Source organism: Mytilus galloprovincialis, chromosome 8, assembly GCF_965363235.1.
Source record: "Mytilus galloprovincialis chromosome 8, xbMytGall1.hap1.1, whole genome shotgun sequence".
NCBI classification, from domain to species: Eukaryota; Metazoa; Mollusca; class Bivalvia; order Mytilida; family Mytilidae; genus Mytilus; species Mytilus galloprovincialis.
Window position 1 is genome coordinate 42,704,004 of NC_134845.1, and position 19,227 is coordinate 42,723,230.

The window sequence follows — 19,227 nt, forward strand, 5'->3', positions numbered from 1 at the left end:
CTTTATGTCTACTTAGAATTTTATTTCATGTACTTTCGTGTAATAGGTTGTATTCTCATTAATTTGATTGTTCATGTAAAAATTCTGAATCGAATATGTTTCGTGTTTAGAAAATAAAGTAGGCTGGTTTTGTTTTGTTTCTCTAGCAGGTTGGCTTTGTTGTAAACTGGGATACTAAATCTTCATCATGGCAATGTAACAGTACAAGTGTTGTAATAAACAAGTATCTATGTAAAACAAAAACTTTTTTTTCGGTAAATTAAAACATTTTGGTTACCGCAATCCTTTGGATGTTGTCTAAAAGATGTATATAAATCATCCTTTTTTATGTACGGCTTCAAGTTTATATGTTGTTCAGTTGTAATCTCTATGATTTGATTTATTAACCTAAAAGGATGCAAAGATTTTCAATACATTTTAAGTATTTAAAGGTATTGATTTACCTTATTATGTATAAAATTTCATTTGTTCTCATTATTCAGGAAACAATCAGAATAATACACTGATAAGAACTTTAATACCAGGTCGGTAAAGAACACCATGTTTTACCTCTTAATGGCAATACACAATGAAATAATAATAGTTATTGCTTCCTTATACTTAATAGCAATCCCATTTAGAGTAATATAATGCTTTGCTTTATGAGATATATTTTTGTTTGTACTAAAGCAATGAGAGTACAAAAACATTTTGTTTAATTTACATTATGCTTTTATACAAGAGTAAGTTAATCTGACACTAGGGGTATTTACATACTAGTTTAAGGGTTTATATAAATCATTAAATATAAATACACTTCCACAGTTTATTACCTTTTTAGTGATACATAATAGCAATTGCTTTTATTAATTCATTAAATGATAGCCTAATCGATGTTTAAGCTATTTCCCTAAAGAACTATAAAGTTAATATTGGATTTTTTTTATTTTTCGCTCATTTATGATAATACCTCGAATTTGACATAAGTGGATATAATCCTACAGAATTGTTTTTTTTTTTCACTGGGAACTTATGTTATCCAAGAACATCTATTTCATGACAGTTTATTAATTTATTCACATAGATTTGCCTATTTTTATTTGTTTTTGTATATCTTTAACCGTTACTGTTTAGTCCATTGTGCGTGATATCCCTTGGCGTAGCTTGGTATTTATACATCCGGAATATTGTTATTGTGCTATATTTTATGTAGTCTTGTCTTTCCATTCGTTTCATGTTTTTGAGCTAATGATTTTGACATTTGATTAAGGACTTTCCGTTTTAATTTACCTTGGAGTACGGAAGTTTCGCTAGTTTATTTCAGTTTATATAGGGTGTCTATATGCCGTTTTTTTTTATGTTGTTGACATAGTTGTTTATTTTTATAGTGATTAGGATAATAACACGATGTTGACTGTTGTGCTTCAATTTTCAACAGTTTATCTATTATGTCTGTTTGTTTGCTCAGACACTGTTTTCTATAGAATAGAATTTTATGCCATTGTCATACAAGTGAGAGGTTCAGCTAGCTATAAAACCAGGTTTAATTCACATTTCATAGGGTATGCCAGTTGTTTTCTATTCGTTTATATGTGTTTGGGCTTTTGATTTTACCGTTTGATATTAAATGGATAAAGGACTTTCCTTTCCGATTTATCCTTGGAGTTCATTATTTTATCATTCTTTTTCAATAATACTTGTGTTTTAAACAAAATAATTTTATAACAAATTTAAGATTGTAGATAGTTTTTATTCTCACCTCAATATTCTGGTACGAGTTGGACATCATAGCTATAAGCATATTGATTAGCATTATAATGGCCATAAAATGGTACGCCATAAATAGTATCATGCCTATCATTGATGTAAAAGACTGTCCATTTGGTATTTTTATATCTTTCAGGGTAACCAGACCAAACAGCGACCAATACAATGTTACATAACTTTCTCCTAACCTACAATGACAAAAGAAAGATAATATACATAATCTATATTAGTTGTTGAGTGTCTCTTTTGTGTCCAGTGCAAATAACAAAACATGGGCTCATAATAACAAATTGTAAATCTGATGAAACTATAAGCCTCTTTTTTCTAGCAAAATGAATTTAAAACTAACACTTCCGTGAGTATATCATTATATAGATCAGTTAATCACATATACCTGTTAAACTTCAAATAGCAAGTGTGTAAAAGAATATTGCTTAGTAATTATACAGGAAGATATACATTCTAATGAAAAAAAAAATAAATGAGTTTTTCAACAATGCTATTATATCAAGGAATAAATCAAACAAGCGGCGGAATATACCAAAGAGACAATCAAAATTAGTTTACTGTTGAATTCCGTACGGTGACCTATGATTGCCAACTTCTACGTCATTTTGTTTCTGGTAGAGAGTTGTATCAGGTATTGGTAATCATACCGCATCTTATTTTCATAATGTTAAATAACTGCATATCATATTTCTATGATAAATGTTAATTGTTTTTATTACAAAACAAGTGCATCTTATCTTGGTAATGTGTGTGTTACAACTCTTTAGAGCATTGCACTGCATTGTGTTTCCCTTTTATAATTGATGAACCGCTGATGGTGAACTAACTATGGGTCAAACATGGACCATAAGTCTAGTAACCAGCATTTAGTTACTAACATGATTTTGGATGAAACATTTTGTAATTTAATTTCAGGTTCATAAAAGTATGTAATTTATCGTTTTTCCATGACGTTAGCGTATTAATCTACTACGGTTTCTTTTTCTACAATAAACGCTTCCTAAATCAGTCGCCGAAATAGTCTCACCAAATTATACCCAATGACTTCCTTCGCATGCTTTATTTAAGTAATTTGAATTGGCCGGCTAATTACAGATTGCTGTTCCATCACGGATCCCTCTGTGTACATAATATCTTTAATACGATCTAACGCTTATCCATTCTATCTCGTTGATCTGAAACTAATGTTGCAACGCCCTTAGGTAAAGTCGATTTTGTTTTATACTTTAAAACGTTTTATAGCTTCAAAGGGTCTAGTTTAGAGCATACCTGATGAAATTTGTTCCGGAAACACATGGTGTGCGCAAAGAAGTCATATCTCTCAGTAAATTATTTACCTCTAATAGAAAGAATTACATTGTTCTGTATAAAAGATGCATGCAAAACAATTTATATTTTGTTGACCGCTCTTGTGCCTTTTTTGGTGTTCATAAGTTAAATAGTGAATGAGGAGCTTCCTCAATAGCATTGATTCACTTACGAGTAAAATGAGTCTGCTGTCGTAGGAGTTCTACTTCCGCTGTAGTAGTAATACAGTTGATTTAAACCACATGCAAAGGATGTTAACACGAGAAAAAATATAAACAAAAACTTGACAATGTCAATAAGCATGCATCCTAGAGAGATCTGTAATGGTCCTAAATGTTGATTTGCTTGGAACAAATAGATGATACGAGAAAAACTGAATGCATTCGCAATAGCAAATAGTCCTTCAGCGATTAATGTCGGGTCCATTGTCGGCCAATCTTTCCTTGGAATTTGCCGTTGACCGAACTGGTTAGATTCAATCTGCATATAAGCAACAAAACGAAGAGAAAATGTTGCTAGGTATAAAGATAACATGATAAAGTCCATCAGATTCCACCATTGTCTTATATAAGCCTTCAAACCTTCTTCCCATAACTGTTTGCACTCCGCCCAAACGAAACCTACAGAACAGAAGTACAGATTTGATTAATAAAATGCCTGTTTTAAGTAAAAACTATGACAGTTGTTTTCAATTCGTTTGATGTGTTTTAGCTGTTTATTTTCCCATTTGATAAGGGACTTTCCTATATGAATTTTCCTTAATGTTCGGTATTTTTGAAATTTTACTTTTTAAAGGTCCCAATGAGGACACTTAAAAGTCTTTGATCAGTTAAAAGATGTTAATGCAATATCTCTGACGCTACGCATGAGTTGTAAGCATGATTTTTGGGACAATCCTGTTCCATCGCACTGACCAATCAATCCCGAAAACCACTTACCCCAATGACAACTAATTTTAGCTTGTTATTTTGAATGCAATATGTGTAACCATAACAATAATGAATATCAAGACAGGTATACTATTTCCAAATCTAAGGAAATTAACTTTTAATTTGCTTTTGATTAACTATTTAGATAACGTTTTAACGTTTGTTTTTGCAAATTAAAAATAAACCCCGTAACCATTTCTAGCCTTCAACTGTTTGGCATTTCAAAGCTTTTTGACTGAAGGAAGCAATTTAATGGATTGAATTATACGGGAAGGATTGTGAGTTTCAATTGTGTTTTATTACACAAAAAAAACCAAAAAAAAAAAAAAAAAAAAAAACCGGAATGAACCAAACAATTATAGAGTTATAGAGTACAGACAGCAAACATATGTTCCATAAACAGATTCAAATGTAATACTTGAAGTTGACATGTAAGCTGACGTCATTACATGCATATCGATTTAATACTTAAATAATTATGCATTTATAGACAAAGACATATTTATACGTTATAAGTTTCAACATAGTGTGTGGCTAACCACGCTCTGTAATAGTATGACCTTGGTGATGAAAAAGTCGAAAACAACAAGTTAATGAATTCAGTTATTTTAAAGCTTTTTTTATGTACTTCTAAGCCTTTATACATCAAATTCATTCTGAGAATTTTTTTATAACGATCACGATTTTATGATAAGATCATTCAACTTTCATATTTAAACACTTGTTCCTCTTAAATATCAAATTGGAACTTTCTTTGTAATATAATAGGTATGGTCTTTACTTTAAAAATATTTTCTTCTTTTTTATTCTAATGAAACGGCCATTTAACTTCAAGAATAGTTCTGGTTTTCAGCAGATGACCAAAACATATTCTGAATCAAGTTCCCCTTACCTTATAGTGCTAAATTTCGAAAAAAATATTAAAAAAGGAAAACTTGACTCAGACAAGAGAACCATAAACCCCCCTTAAATGGTTGCTCCCTAGTATGCTTGTTGCTGTGAAAACGTTCCACTGATAAATATTTACTGATTTTATTTGTAATAAGGGGCTTTAATGAAAAGCATACGTTCTTGTTTTTATGTGGTTTTAGCTTTGAGATGTTCCCCATTTTACAGATTCTTAATTAAAAAATCAAAAAGGACCTTCTGAGGATTACTTTCTACAGGTTGTATTACCTTATTATGTGTAAGTAGTAATAAAATTGAGAATGGAAATTGGGAATGTGCCAAAGAGACAACAACCCGACCATAAAAAAAACAACAGTAGAAGGTCACCAACAGGTCTTCAATGTAGCGAGAAATTCCCGCACCCGGAGGCGTCCTTCAGCTGGCCCCTAAACAAATATATACTAGTTCTTACTTAAGATATTCTTACTTTTATAACCTTGACTGTTATGTATCGGAAGAACTCAAGAATTAGTAGACTAGACACCAATAGAGTATCTTACCACAAACCCAGAAAATAATCAACCATTCCAACTGTGATGGAGGAGGTCCACGTTGCTGGTCACGAGTGGGTGTATTACCTATATCAGTAGTCACTAGAACTAGAAGCAAAAGAAACACTACAAACGAGGCACTGTGGTAAAGGAATTTCATGAATGGACTACGTAATAACTGTCCTATCTTGCTGCGCGGAAAGATCAGGTAATATACGGCTGTAAATGGTACTATCAATATTAAACCAATACACAGTAGAAATTTCGTCGGGCCATTCCTCTTTCTCCATCCTGGCAACCCTTCATACCATATTGATGTCAAGAGCTGTTGACAGTTTGGATGGGCTACAAACTGAAATAATTATAATATTGAATTTAAAATGTTTGATGCATAATGTAGAATTAACAATCTTTGATGCAGTAACTCTTTATTCTCCCGGAATATGTTTTTTTTTTTACTTTTGAAATAGTTGATGTGTTTCCATCGGTTTTGGCTTGTGACCTGGATTTGTTTTCGTTAAACATGGCTCACCCCAATAAGGACCACCGTACATGAAATATGTTAAGACTGACTGATATAGACAGCTTCCTCCTATAAGATGTACAAAAGTGTGTTTAGATTTTTTAACAACTTTTTCAAGAGTATAAGAAAATACCGGTACCAAGTCAGGAATATGACAGTTGTTATCCATTCGTTTGATGTGTTTGAGCTTTTGATTTTGACTTTTGATTACGGACTTTTCGTTTTGAACTTTCTTTGGGGTTCGGTATTTTTGTTAACATATGATTTTCCATATGAGATGTATGACTATTGAACAGCGTTATAATACTGCTGTCCTTATTAATGCACATGCGATAATTGATCATATCAGCATATGATACATCATTATAACAGTATTAAATTGTCAACTGGAGCTGTTGAGTATTTACATCTGAGTAATTTTTTTTCTTTCAAGGAATTCATTAGTTGTTGAACTGGTAAGTAATTGAGTAATATTTTTTTTTTAAAAAGTCAAAAATTGAACCAGTATCAATTTCTAAATGAACATATACATGTGGTTATAAAAAAAAAAATAACAATACATTGAATAGCACAATTAAGATCACTGATATCACGATCAAGTTGACGAGAAAATACATTGTAGTATTACCAATGTTATTTTAACTGATCGGGCGGAGCTTACATTTTGATTTGCATAAGGACAGTCTATTCGAAGATGTGTCTGATAAGGATGATGGCCGTTATGATTATAATTGATAGGATATACCATTGAACTGAGTGTTTTATATGGAACAAATAACTGGACAGTTCATTTATGAATTATCCCGGAATACATGTCCATAGATGGACTGGTCTTGAATAAACGAACCGGTTAAACTCCGCCGAGTCAAGTGAAATAAATCAGTAATATAATGCAACAATTCTTAAATTTCTATGTTAGGCGTGCTATTCTAATATCACAATGGTTCCCAGTAGTACATTGGATCTACAGTTAATGTCATTTGAAATTAATAGAATATTCCTATATGACATAAAGTTCTTCCATCTTCCTTTACATTTAATATGTTCGGTTTTCAAATGTTAAACATTAAAACATTCTCAAAATCTTAATATTTATAACAAACGTCTAATTTGAAATTCAGACAGAACATTTTTCTCCTACCAAATTTTAAACAGTTTAAAATCTATTTTATCTCAAATTTAGTTTAAAAATGAAGAAGCATAATTTTCTCGCTGATAATTCCAGATGCTTAATGTTTGTCTCTCAAAAACTGGCACATGTACTTTTTAATGTCTTTATTTTCAAGAAACTTTGTTGTGTTTTAAGTTATCTACTGAAAAAATAATCGTGAACATTTGCTTTTAAGAAGACAATACTAAATAGCTTTAACACTTTGAAGTTTTAGATGAGCTCTATAACATGTAAAACATAATCTTGGTTCAGAGACAAAAATCTTTTGATTGTAACTTTTTTTTTTTTTTATCAAATAACCATCACCAACAAGTAAGAGAAAATAAAATATTCTTTGAAATTCATGTTATACTCTTATCCTTAGTAACATCTAGATCAAATAATAAAAATGTCAATGTTGCTAAGTTTTCAATATCAAATCATATTGAAGAAAAAGATTACAATAAACAGCATGACAATGGCTCAGAGATATTAATCAATTATACTGATGAATCAGTCATTTTGTATTGTCAACACACTCTAATATCAAACAATAATATTGATACGGAAGTAGTTCAGTTTCGTCTATCTATCATTTGAATAACGTTTTATGTGCAACTGGTTTCTCTATACAACAACAGACGTTTGTGGTAGTTTCTTCAAGAAAGTTATTAAAATCTGTATTATGCTGCCTTCCAATAAAATTTAAATAAGTGGACTGTTTACTTTGATTCGTTGTTTCTCCAACATCTAGACTAGCATCGTGTTTTAAAGCGAGCATGCCAAGTGCAGTGCGATATTATCACAACATTTGATAGGGCTATATATTTTGCTTATCAACAGGTCGCGTAGGACCCATCTTAGAGCAGTTGCTATGGCGCTTGAACACAAAGAAAGTATAAAAGAGGGGCGAAAATCCAGAGGAACAGTTAAACTCATAAATCGAAAATAAACTGAAAACGCCATAGCTAAAAATGAAAAAGACAAACAAACAAATAGTAGTATATTCAACCTACATGAGGCATATGATTGACATCTGAACAGACGTGGTTGTGTATTTATACTAAGTATTTTTTACGTTATATATAATACAATTGTATGATATAATGCCAATCATATAAAAAATACTACATTCGATTTACTTGATTATCTAGATTTATGACAACTCCTTATGTTTAAAAGTCACTTTTTAACATATGGGAACAAACTCATCATAGATACCAGTATCGAAATTTTGTCTTTGCGCCAGACACGCGTTTCGTCTACAAAAGACTCATCTGTGACGCTCGAATAAAAAAAATATTAAAAAGGCCAAAAAAAGTACGAAGTTGAAGAGAATTGAGGACCTCAAATCCTAAACGTTTTTGCCAAATACAGCTAAGGTGTCCTATTCCTGTGGTTTATTTTTTTTTCAAAAATTGTAAAGTTTGGTAAACAGTTAATTTATAATTGTGACCATATTCATGATAATTCATGTCAGCACAAAATTGCTGACTACTGGGCTGGTGATACACTCGGGGAATAAAAATTCAACTAGCTGCAGTGACATCGACCCAGTGGTTGTATATACTTAGATTTATACACTTTACCGCGGGTTTTACTTATTTCTTAATCTTTAGCTGTTTACTTCGTCGAAAAGCTCAAACACATCAAACGAATTGATAATAACTGTCATATTCCTGACTTGGTGCAGACATTTCCTTGTGTAGAAAATGGTGAATTAAACATGGTTTTACATCTAGATAATCTCTCTCTTGTATGACCCGATTTAAGTAAAATAAATCGCTGAAACGTATGTGATCAAATCAAAACATAGGAGGTTTGTAACATGTTATAAATGTTTGGTCTGTTTTATATCGCGGGGGGGGGGGGATAGTGCGGATAAACAAAAGTGCGAAGAAACTCTGGAAGGTTAAATATCTCATATCAAATCATTAGCAGACTAATTGTTATTTTAGTTGAAGAATGAATCGCTTGAAGAAAGAATAGAATATCCTATGATAAATATAATGTAAAATCCTGTTCAGCAATGTGTTTCATCAAGGAAGTCTAATCAACTCTGATCAATAGAGCACTCACTGATTTCATAAGCTTGATAAAACATTGAATCAATGCATTATGCTGCTTCTGATTGATATCTAGCGCGTTAAATGTGTGGTAATACTTAAGGTTTGTGACAGATGATATAATATAAGGATACTTATCCGGCGTTCAATGAGATAAATATTAGGGCCATAGTTAAATCTCAAATGTAGTGACGTGAAGTTCTTTAATATAAGGTCCAGACTCAAAATATGATATATGTGAGGGGTAAAACATAAAACCACAAAATACTGAACTCCGAGGAAAATTCAAAACGAAGAGTCCATAATCAAATGGTAAAACCAAAAGCTCGAACACATTAAACGAATGGATAACAACTGTCATGTTCCTGACTTCTGATGTAGAAAATGAAATGGTGGATTGAACCTGCTTTTATAGCTAGTTTATTATATTGACAACGATGCGTGAACAAAACAAACAGGCATAATAGGTAAAAATGTCAAAAATACAAAATTCAATATTAAAAATTGGTTTCGAAATTATATGATGATCACAGGTCACTAAAACAAAAATGATAGTAACGCATTATTACTTTTATGTGTCCGCAGGGTATATCTGGATTAACCTTCATTTTGAATGCTTAAAATCAAATATTTGAAAGTGAACGATGTATAAGAACCTTAGTATGTAAAGCGCAATATGAACAATTGAATCCAAGTATCGAATACCGGTACTAGTTCTTCTTATAGAATAATCTAACGATGGTTTGAGTAAAATGCATTTACAAAACAAATATACTGAACTCTAATGTAAATTAAAAAAGGGCTAGTCCATAAAAAACCAACAAAATCAAACGTTAGAAAGAGAGGAAGCAACTGCCATATTCCTAACGTGGCGTTTCCCAAAAAAAAACAAAACAGTAGTTTAATCTTGGGTTTAATGCTAGCTAAACCTCCAACTTGTATGACCGTTTTTTTTTACAATGATGTGTGATCAACCTAAATAGACGTAATAAGTTAATGTGACAATAGATAAAATCTAGCAGTAAAAATGTAACATACGTCAAAGACATAAAACGCAACTGTTTAAAAAATAAAACAAATATACAAATAAATCTTACGAAGGCGTATAAAGTAATATGTGTGTTTCTTTTATAAAATTGGTACAACTATAACATATCACAGGTTATTTTTAATTTATTTTTTAAGTAATTTTATCCATGCCTACACGGAAAACCCAATAGGATGGTATATCAGAAAGTTTATCTTTACATAATACCAAGGACAATGACATGGCGTAATTTGACACTTTCTTCAAACTGTTAGGTTGTTAAAAAACCGCACTTATGAAAACACACAACAATGCACAAGTAAATGATAAACTATCTAGCATTTTAGTAATGACTTAGATAACGGAGAGCTATATAATCAACGACGGAAAGGTTACATGGATTTTTTTCATAATTTTATTTGAGATGTTAAAGTTTCTGTTTTCATTTTGAAAATTAAATTAGAATCACAAACTATCAAATTACTCATTTACTGTTATATCTCTGCAGATCAGAGTACTGCAAATATTCATTTTAATTTCTGAGGGCGAATTTGGGAGACATGGTTAAACCGTTTATAGGGGTTAAACATTGGGGAGTGAAATATATAGGGTATAAAAGCGGTTCCTGTAAAGTGGTTAATGGAGAAAAAAGCTAGGAAATGAACACCCCCGTCTCACCCCCTCATCCCTAATGAATCAATCACTATATCGTATAATGTAACACGTGATCGTATAATTATCATATGTATCATATTATGACAATGGCAATCACAAAAAATGTAGCTTGTTTCTTACCTAAGAGCATTAGAAGGTCTAACATTTATGAAATGATATTTATTGATGGGTTATACTGTTATCACACTTAATAGATCAATCTTAGCTAAGAAATTAAGAAATATGTGATTTTATTTTAATTAGTACACTGTATCCATATGATCTAGTCAGTTTGACTTTTTGTAAGTTACATTTTCAAACGTTAAATGAAATGACACAATATGAATTCATTTCGTTCCAACGACGCGCTCTTCTGGATACCTTCATCAGTATCAATATGACCCGAATTGTTGAAAGCCATGGCTGTACTAAACTTATAAAATATACCAGGATAAGAATTTGTTATCGTTACGTCTTTATTACATCCATCTGTTATGCTAATATCAAACAGTTGACAACTTTGTTAAAATGAGAAGATAAAGAAAATCAAAAATAGATTTTTTTTTCCAAAACGTGTGTCAATTACGACTAAAAGGCAATATATGTCTGGGTGTAGCAAAACTTTTGTATTTCAAGCATTTTAACATTTCAAAGACACTAAATCTACAGGGAAAAAACTTCATGTCAATTCAGAAATGTGGCCAACTGGCCTGGGGTTGTCCATGGGAGGAAACGTCAGTAAGTAGTGGTACAAGACCTTTAAACGTGAAGAGCTTATGAAAATTCATCTAAAGCCAATAGAGTTGATCACATGTGACATAACTTCTAGTTAAATAAGTAAAAAGAAACCTTCAAGTAATAGGAATAAAAAGTTATAACATTAAAACATATCTAAAGAAAAAGAAAATTTGAAAAGTGATACTCGTGAAGTTTCATTACTTTTACAATGCTCTAAGCTGCAATTAATGCTTTGTGGTTTCCTTTGAAATCGTATATGTGGAATAAGAAAGATATTGCAGAAGATAAAAGCAGTTATTGAAAGCTTAATGTTTCTTTTAAAATAATAAAATTACTTTAAATCAATACCGTATTCAGTTTTATTAATGTTTCGTCAAATTTAATTGTTTTTTAAAAGAATTGATTTTATAAACCATATTATGTTCGTCCTAGTTCTGTGTATGCGGTTTTCATAGACGTCGAAATACTAACATAAAACAAAATCTCAAAGAAAATAATGCTGTCATATGAGTTGCCTTACAAAACAACCAACCCTCAAATCCAATCGGTGTCGGATCGCCATGCAGAATTCGACGATGCTACTAAAACAGTCAAAGATGAAACTAAAACAACAAATATTTCGGCACACCAATTGCCCTTTACAAGTGTCGGTGTATGTCGAGCAGTTTACTTTTTATAATCTTCATAGACTGAAAGACTCATCGAAATTGGCACTTTTTTGTGTATGACTTCAAAAACTTTGACGATACCGAGTCATATGTTGATATGTAAGTAGACAATCATTCGTGGTGGTTATAAAGTGTATAACACAGAGATGTCAAATAAGGAAAACTTGATTTATGTCATTAAACGAATATGCAAAACGTATTATATTGGACATACATAGATAACACAGATCCTGCCACCAGACAAATTTCATTGAGTGAACAACAAGATATGTATTTGTTAACTAAAAATCATTTCCATCAAACCATAGACGGAAAAACGGTAATAATACCGATATAATATTAGACAGGGGTGTTATTTTCGTTTGATTTAGGGACAGGCCAAAAATCTATCATCTAAAAAACTAAAAAAATCGTTCTAAAAGGCGAACTGGAACCGTTCGCTCCTTATGCGACACATAGCGCTATTGTGAGTAGTAAGTTGTAAATGCCATATGTGAAAGAGGGCGAAATCCGACAGTCTGCTTTTAGAATAGCATTAATCGTTTTTTTTTTTAAATGAAATTGATAAAATTATGATGCAGGCTAATGCTTGGGACATAATTATTTTTTAACCCTTGTGCAATGATATTATAAAAAAAATCCATTAAAAACAGATTTAGCTATACACCTAAGCAATTAGCTTCAAGATTGAAGTCTGTAGGTTAACAAGAGAAATACGAAGCGTTCCTGCTGCTGGTCATGGTAGTAGACATATTATTAAGTTTTATTATTAAGTTTTCTATCAATGCATGTGAGAAAAGAAATATATTTTTCAATGTTAAGGTCACGTTTTTAACGTTTTTAAGTCTTATTCAATTAAAAAGATAATAAATTATAAAACCTGAAAACGACCCAATCTGCGTTTAAAAAAATCATTATCAAGTGAATTCTTCATAACTCATTTGATTCATATCTTTTCGTGTTAAAGAAGCATTGCAAATTAATTTTACATTATTGACAGCAGAAAAGAAGATGGAAATTTTGAAACAGCTCGTGCGATTCCGCAGCTCCAATATGAATCTCACGATAAACCGAATGATACCAGCGGTCCGAAATACACACATCTCGAAAGACAGAATTATAAATGATTATAAATAAAATTTCTCTGAAGAAGGCGGACAAAGTCGACAAGGAAATGGTACAAATCTGATCTTTATTTTTTTTTTTAATTGTGCACTCGTTTTGTTAAGACATATAAAATTAGAATTGAATTACATCCCCTTAACGTAAAATAATAGAGAAATGAATGGTTGTAACGTTAAACATTCAACTTGCAATCTAAGCAAAAAAGGACCCTGAAAATATCATAAAAAAAGGTAGGATAGGTTACCACATATACAAATATATGTCTACAATACCTGCTTCTGTTCATATTTTAAGGCAAGTTTCAGTCTTGATAAAGTCAGTTTATCTTCATTTGGATTCCGTTCCAGTGCTGCACCGAAGCCGGAAAAATCCTCATCCGACGGATCACATTCTTTGTTTAAAACAGCTATTACTTCCTCACTACTCCTACATTGGTCCAACAAATCACATGAATATCGTCGACATTGGTCACGGAGTTCCATATAAGTATCCTTGAATTCGTTTTCACGGAGTGCCAGTTTTTCTAACGTATGTGATAATTTGAATGCTGTCAAAATAGGATCGGCACTCGTCAATGAAATCCAGGCTGGACTCGCCAAGGCTCGGAAAGTGTTAATACGAAATAAAGAATGCCGTAGGCTGTCTTTGTGTACCTGTTCTTGACATGTTTTACATGAACATGATAACTGATGTGGGGGATTAATGTCTGCCCCTCTTAGCAAAAGTAGCTGTAGAATTTCAAACTGATTACAGTGCGCTGCCAACATAACGGGGGAAATATCGGATGAATAATCAGAACTCTCTTCACCTTGCCCGTTATTTTTCATTTTGGACCACTCTGAACCTAGCATGTTAGATTTGATTGACGGATGGTCGATCAACATCTCTACAATCTTGTAAACACCTTCTCTAATAGCGTATAACAAGGCATCTCCTATTTCAACGCCATCCTGTTGAAGCAAGATTTCGACGATTTCAACATTTTCGTTGTCAACAGCAATCTGAATTGCCGATCTTCCAAGCATATTTGTACAGTTCACGTTAACGGGATTTGGTTCATGTAAACAACGTACGACAGTGTGTTTGTCTCCCCTTTCAACGGCCTCCAGGAAAATTCTTTCATTTGTGTTTGACCTATGGGATACCTTTAGAGGTTCTAATGGCATTTTGATAGGACGTATTCGAAGTGAACGCTGTGAATACTGGGATGACATCCTCTCTGATATTGTTTTGATACTCATTTTGTTGATAGCTCAGTTTCACTGTGAAAATAAAAAACACTTTTTCTTTAAAAAAAAAAAAAAAAGATTAATGGTTTAATGTGTGGTAATATACAAACTCAAAAAATTGAAAATAGTTAATAACATAAGTTAAGACAGTAAAAAAAAATAATAGAGCCTCGTATGTTTCGAAAACCATCAAAAACCATTGCAAAAAGATTCAATTCCACTCTTACAACACTTCTGGTCATTATGATATACAACGAGGTTACTATTGCATACACCTTATAAGAAGAAAAAACCAGCACGAAACCCAGACAGTTGCTGTCATGCCTGCATTGACAGGGTAAGCGGTTCCTAATTATGGATACATCAATCACCACGCGAATCAACATTCAGTTAGAATGTCACAATCATTCTAAATCGATAATTTCATAACACATTTGCAACTTGGTGAGCCCAAAAAGATGTAAAAGCTCTATATGAAAGACAGTTCTCAGTCTTTAAATTCTATTCCTTGGAATAGTTGTCTATTAGTAGTAATGCTGTTGAAAATGACATTATAATATATTGTTATTTATGGAAACACGCATCCAAAATCAATTGATAAAAATGATTGTAATAACAGACTTGTGATATTGTCAATAAAAACATGTCTAATAAAATAAATTGTTATGTTTATAACAATTTCAATTCGACTCGAGTTTATAAAAATTTGCTCAAAAGTTAAACAATCGATAAAAAAGGTCAAGTACCATCTCAATTATGATTAATTGAAATTTGTTACCATTTGAAACCCTTAAATGCATTAAAAATCCAATAGATACATATTCTGTTAAAAGACGACAAGACTCACATTACATAGCATATAATGGTATCAACATTGACACTATTGTGAATACTTATTTTTTCAGTTCCGTGTAATATTTTAAATCTTGGAGTATAAATCCATGAGGAACGATTTCTATGATTTTACACCTTTAAATATATCGCGAATCGAATTATTTGAATGTTTTGAAGGTGGATTTGGCTTAGGCAAGATTTTCTTTTAAAAACATGGTCGCCGTTTTTTAGTTTTAAGATAATTTTATGAATATGAAATGTGGTGAAGTGCCAAACTACAACTCTCTAAACCATTTATATATTTTTTTTAAAAATAAGAAATATGTATTCTTAACTTTAAATATGTATGTTGTTTGCCATTTTTGAAATTATAAACAACGATATTTACTTGTAAATTCCCAGGCAATCTTTCGCTGACGATAATATTTTTTAAGATCTTTAGATTTAGACATAGAATCGATAAAAGTGCATTGAAGAACACCAAGGAACATGGTTAAGTTACTGTTATTAATGGTTACAATTAATTTATAGAAAATTACAGTAAATAGTTATCAAAGGTACCAGGATAATTTAGTACGCCAGACGCGCGTTTCGTCTACATAAGACTCATCAGTGACGCTCATATGAAAATATTTATAAAGTCAAAAGTACAAAATTGAAGAGCATAGGATCCAAAATTCCAAAAAGTTATGCCAAATACGGCTAAGGTAATCTATGCCTGGGATAAGAACATCCTTAGTTTTTTTTTAAAAAATTCAAAGTTTTATAAACAGGAAATTTATAAAAATAACCCCATTATTGATATTCATGTCAAAACCGAAGTGTTGACTACTGGGCTGGTGATACCCTCGGGGACTAAACGTTCACCAGCAGTGGCATCGACCCAGTGGTGTAAAATTCAAGACAAAGCATTTTGGATTAAAAGTCATTTTACATATAAGAATAAGATGGTGTGGTTACTAATGGCAATGAGACATCTGTCCACAACTTTCACAAAAAGACAACGGCACAGAGGATCGATCGAACAGTTACTAAGAACTGTTTAAAGCAACAACTCGTACATAATTCAAGTTTCCGGACAAAAATATCAATCAGTACACGTCGAGTGGATTTTTGACATAGACGTCATAGGCAGTAGATGAGAAAAAATCCGACCTTATGCAATGCCAACGAAAAAAGACTATTCATTTGCATAACTGGGTAGCAATATATACATATTCATGTTTCAGTTCATTTATAATAAAAGATCCAAATAAAAACAATATTTAACCATTTTGAATTGGATTGTTTTGGTTTTATTTTTTAGAATATTTAGAAATATCTGAACAAAAATAAAAGTCACACTTACCGAGCATGTTGCGTCCGTTTTCCAATCATTTTTCAAAAGTTTTAAAGTGTAACTATGAAGCGATACATTTATAACTTTGGATGTTGCGTCCGTTTTCCAATCATTTTTCAAAAGTTTTAAAGTGTAACTATGAAGCGATACATTTATAACTTTGGTTATTTTCGTTTCGAAAAGTTTCAAAAATCCAATTAAAATAAAAGATATAATTGGAAAGGTTTTTCTTCATAATATATCTGAAATGTAGACTCCGTACCATCGCCTTATTTATTCAAAGGTTTCATAGTTAGCCGGAATACAAATGTCAACTAAATCACCTTGTATTTCTGTGAAATTCTAATTAAACCTTTCTAGGATATAATATCTGACATTTGATAGATCACGCACAAATCAATACCACATAATCACGGCCTTTACATAACATTTATATTCCATGAAAAGGAGGATTTGAAAAAAAAAATACGGCAGAAAAGAGGCCTTTAAATAACAATAATATATTCCATGAAAAGAAGGAACCGGAACCTTGAATAAACCTAATAAATTTGAATAAAGAAGCGTTGTGCACTGTATTGTTCATAACTGTTACATGCAATTGCACACACAACGAAATTAAATTTCCTTGCAGAGTGTTCAAATGATACAAAAAAAAAAAAAAACCCCGATAGCCTTTGATAAACATTTATATTCCATCAGAACCGGGAGGATTAAATAATACATAATTTTCGCTTTTCTTGATGTTTAAACTTGTATTTTCCAACTAGAATTGTACAAAGAAGGGTTGTGTACTATATGTTTATAAATATTTGTACACACAACGAAACTGAATTTATTAACAAATTTTTACATAACATTCATATTCCATGAAAGAGCTGATTTTTTTTTTCTTGCTATCAAATATAGATAAGATGTGGTATGAGTGACAATGAAACAACTCTCCGTCCAAGTCACAATGTATAAAAAGTTAACAATTATAGGTCAAAGTACGGCCTTCAACATCAAAACTTATTTCAACTTGATAAAGAAGCAATGTGACTATATAATTTATAAATACTTTTTTTTTAAAAACAACGAAACTGGTGTTAATTTAGGTCAGTTTCAGATTTATTTAAAACAGCAGACATTAAGGGAGAGGAACAACGATTGTTACTCTTCATCACAATAGATACTTGATGTATTAGAAAATATGGATGAAAGTAAACTCAAATGAAAGGACCAAATATCTTATATTTGAATAATTTATTTTTTCGTTCTTTAGGTTGCACTTTGTAAAGTTGTTTCACAAAACCACACCTCTTATGTGGATTAAAGATTTAGTATTTGATATTCTTAGATATTTTGTTTTGTTTACCTTTTGGTTCGCAGTTAGGATATTTATGCTTTACGTCATAGAGATTCAACTTGATAATATTACCAGTGTAAATACATATAATGAAAACAAATTTTTGCTACTTAAAGGTCTAAACACTCAACAACGACAAGAGCTAAAATCGTGAAAATTGAACTTGACCTGCAGTTAGTCACAGGAAACCACATATCTTAATTTAGGCTGCATTTCTTTCTAACCAAAATTTTGTAAACGTTGTGTGGCGTTTGTTGTTGTTTTCTAAACGCTACGAAAGTAGAAACAAATACAACGTTCAATAGCGTTCAATAAGTCGTTACTGACCCTGTTTGAACTTTCAATTATGCATGTACATCTTGTTGGTAAACAGATTGTTTTACAAACGTAGAAACAATATATCGTTTAATCAAGTTCAAGTTAGAAACAAATGTAGTGTTTGTACTAACAAACGACGAACGACAAACTGTAGACTTATCTTTAGCGATTGCATAGTTTGTCAAAGTTTATGTAAACTTTACAAACGTATGTTAGAAACAAATGATCAAAACACGTGCGCGCTTAGTCGTTTGCATCGTTTGTGATAGAAAGAAATGCACCCCAAAAAAGATACCTTTAAATCGTTTTCTTTTTAATGAACGGACACTGTTTGGCAGCCGCCTGACCGCGTGCCGTACATCCCAAAATCAATAACCGACTTTTCTTTCAAAAATTCGGTTAAAATTCCTTGTGTAAAGACCTCGATGGACGTGAAGTGCTAGTATTAGTATATAATATGAAAGAAATCACAAAGAGTACACTCAACAGATAATTAAAATCAATGGACCTATATAAAGTGCATTTTCAAAAGAAATCAAATGTTTTAATTTAACGGTTGTTACCGGCCTGTTTATTTGTTACCTTTGTATCTTATCTAATACATATTAGAAGTTTTACTACTAGTCTAGACTCAATTCTCAAGTGATCTCTATTTTTTAGTTCAGGTGCACAACAAAACACAAAATAGTCTCGACGTTTTTGCCATTTTAATGTGAAAGGCCGTATATTTATCCTTAAGTTTCTTGTACTTTTGTTTCGTTGTTTTGCACTTCCTTGGTA

At 31.6% G+C, this 19,227-nt stretch overlaps 1 protein-coding gene across 3 annotated transcripts in view; it reads right to left on the reverse strand.

Moving 5' to 3' along the window:
* Positions 1–19,227, reverse strand: part of LOC143041986 (transient-receptor-potential-like protein) — a 43,135-nt gene that overhangs the window by 11,380 nt on the left and 12,528 nt on the right. For 2 of the 3 annotated variants that reach the window (XM_076214180.1, XM_076214178.1), the window contains exons 2-5: positions 13,655–14,644; positions 5,441–5,783; positions 3,236–3,683; positions 1,739–1,934 (exon numbers count right to left, since the gene is read on the reverse strand). In XM_076214180.1, coding sequence (XP_076070295.1) covers positions 1,739–1,934; positions 3,236–3,683; positions 5,441–5,783; positions 13,655–14,623 — 1,956 coding nt within the window. In that variant the 5' untranslated portion in view covers positions 14,624–14,644. Of the gene's footprint in view, positions 1–1,738; positions 1,935–3,235; positions 3,684–5,440; positions 5,784–13,654; positions 14,645–16,793; positions 16,880–19,227 lie in introns of those variants that run through there. The other variant, XM_076214179.1, reaches the window with a different exon arrangement.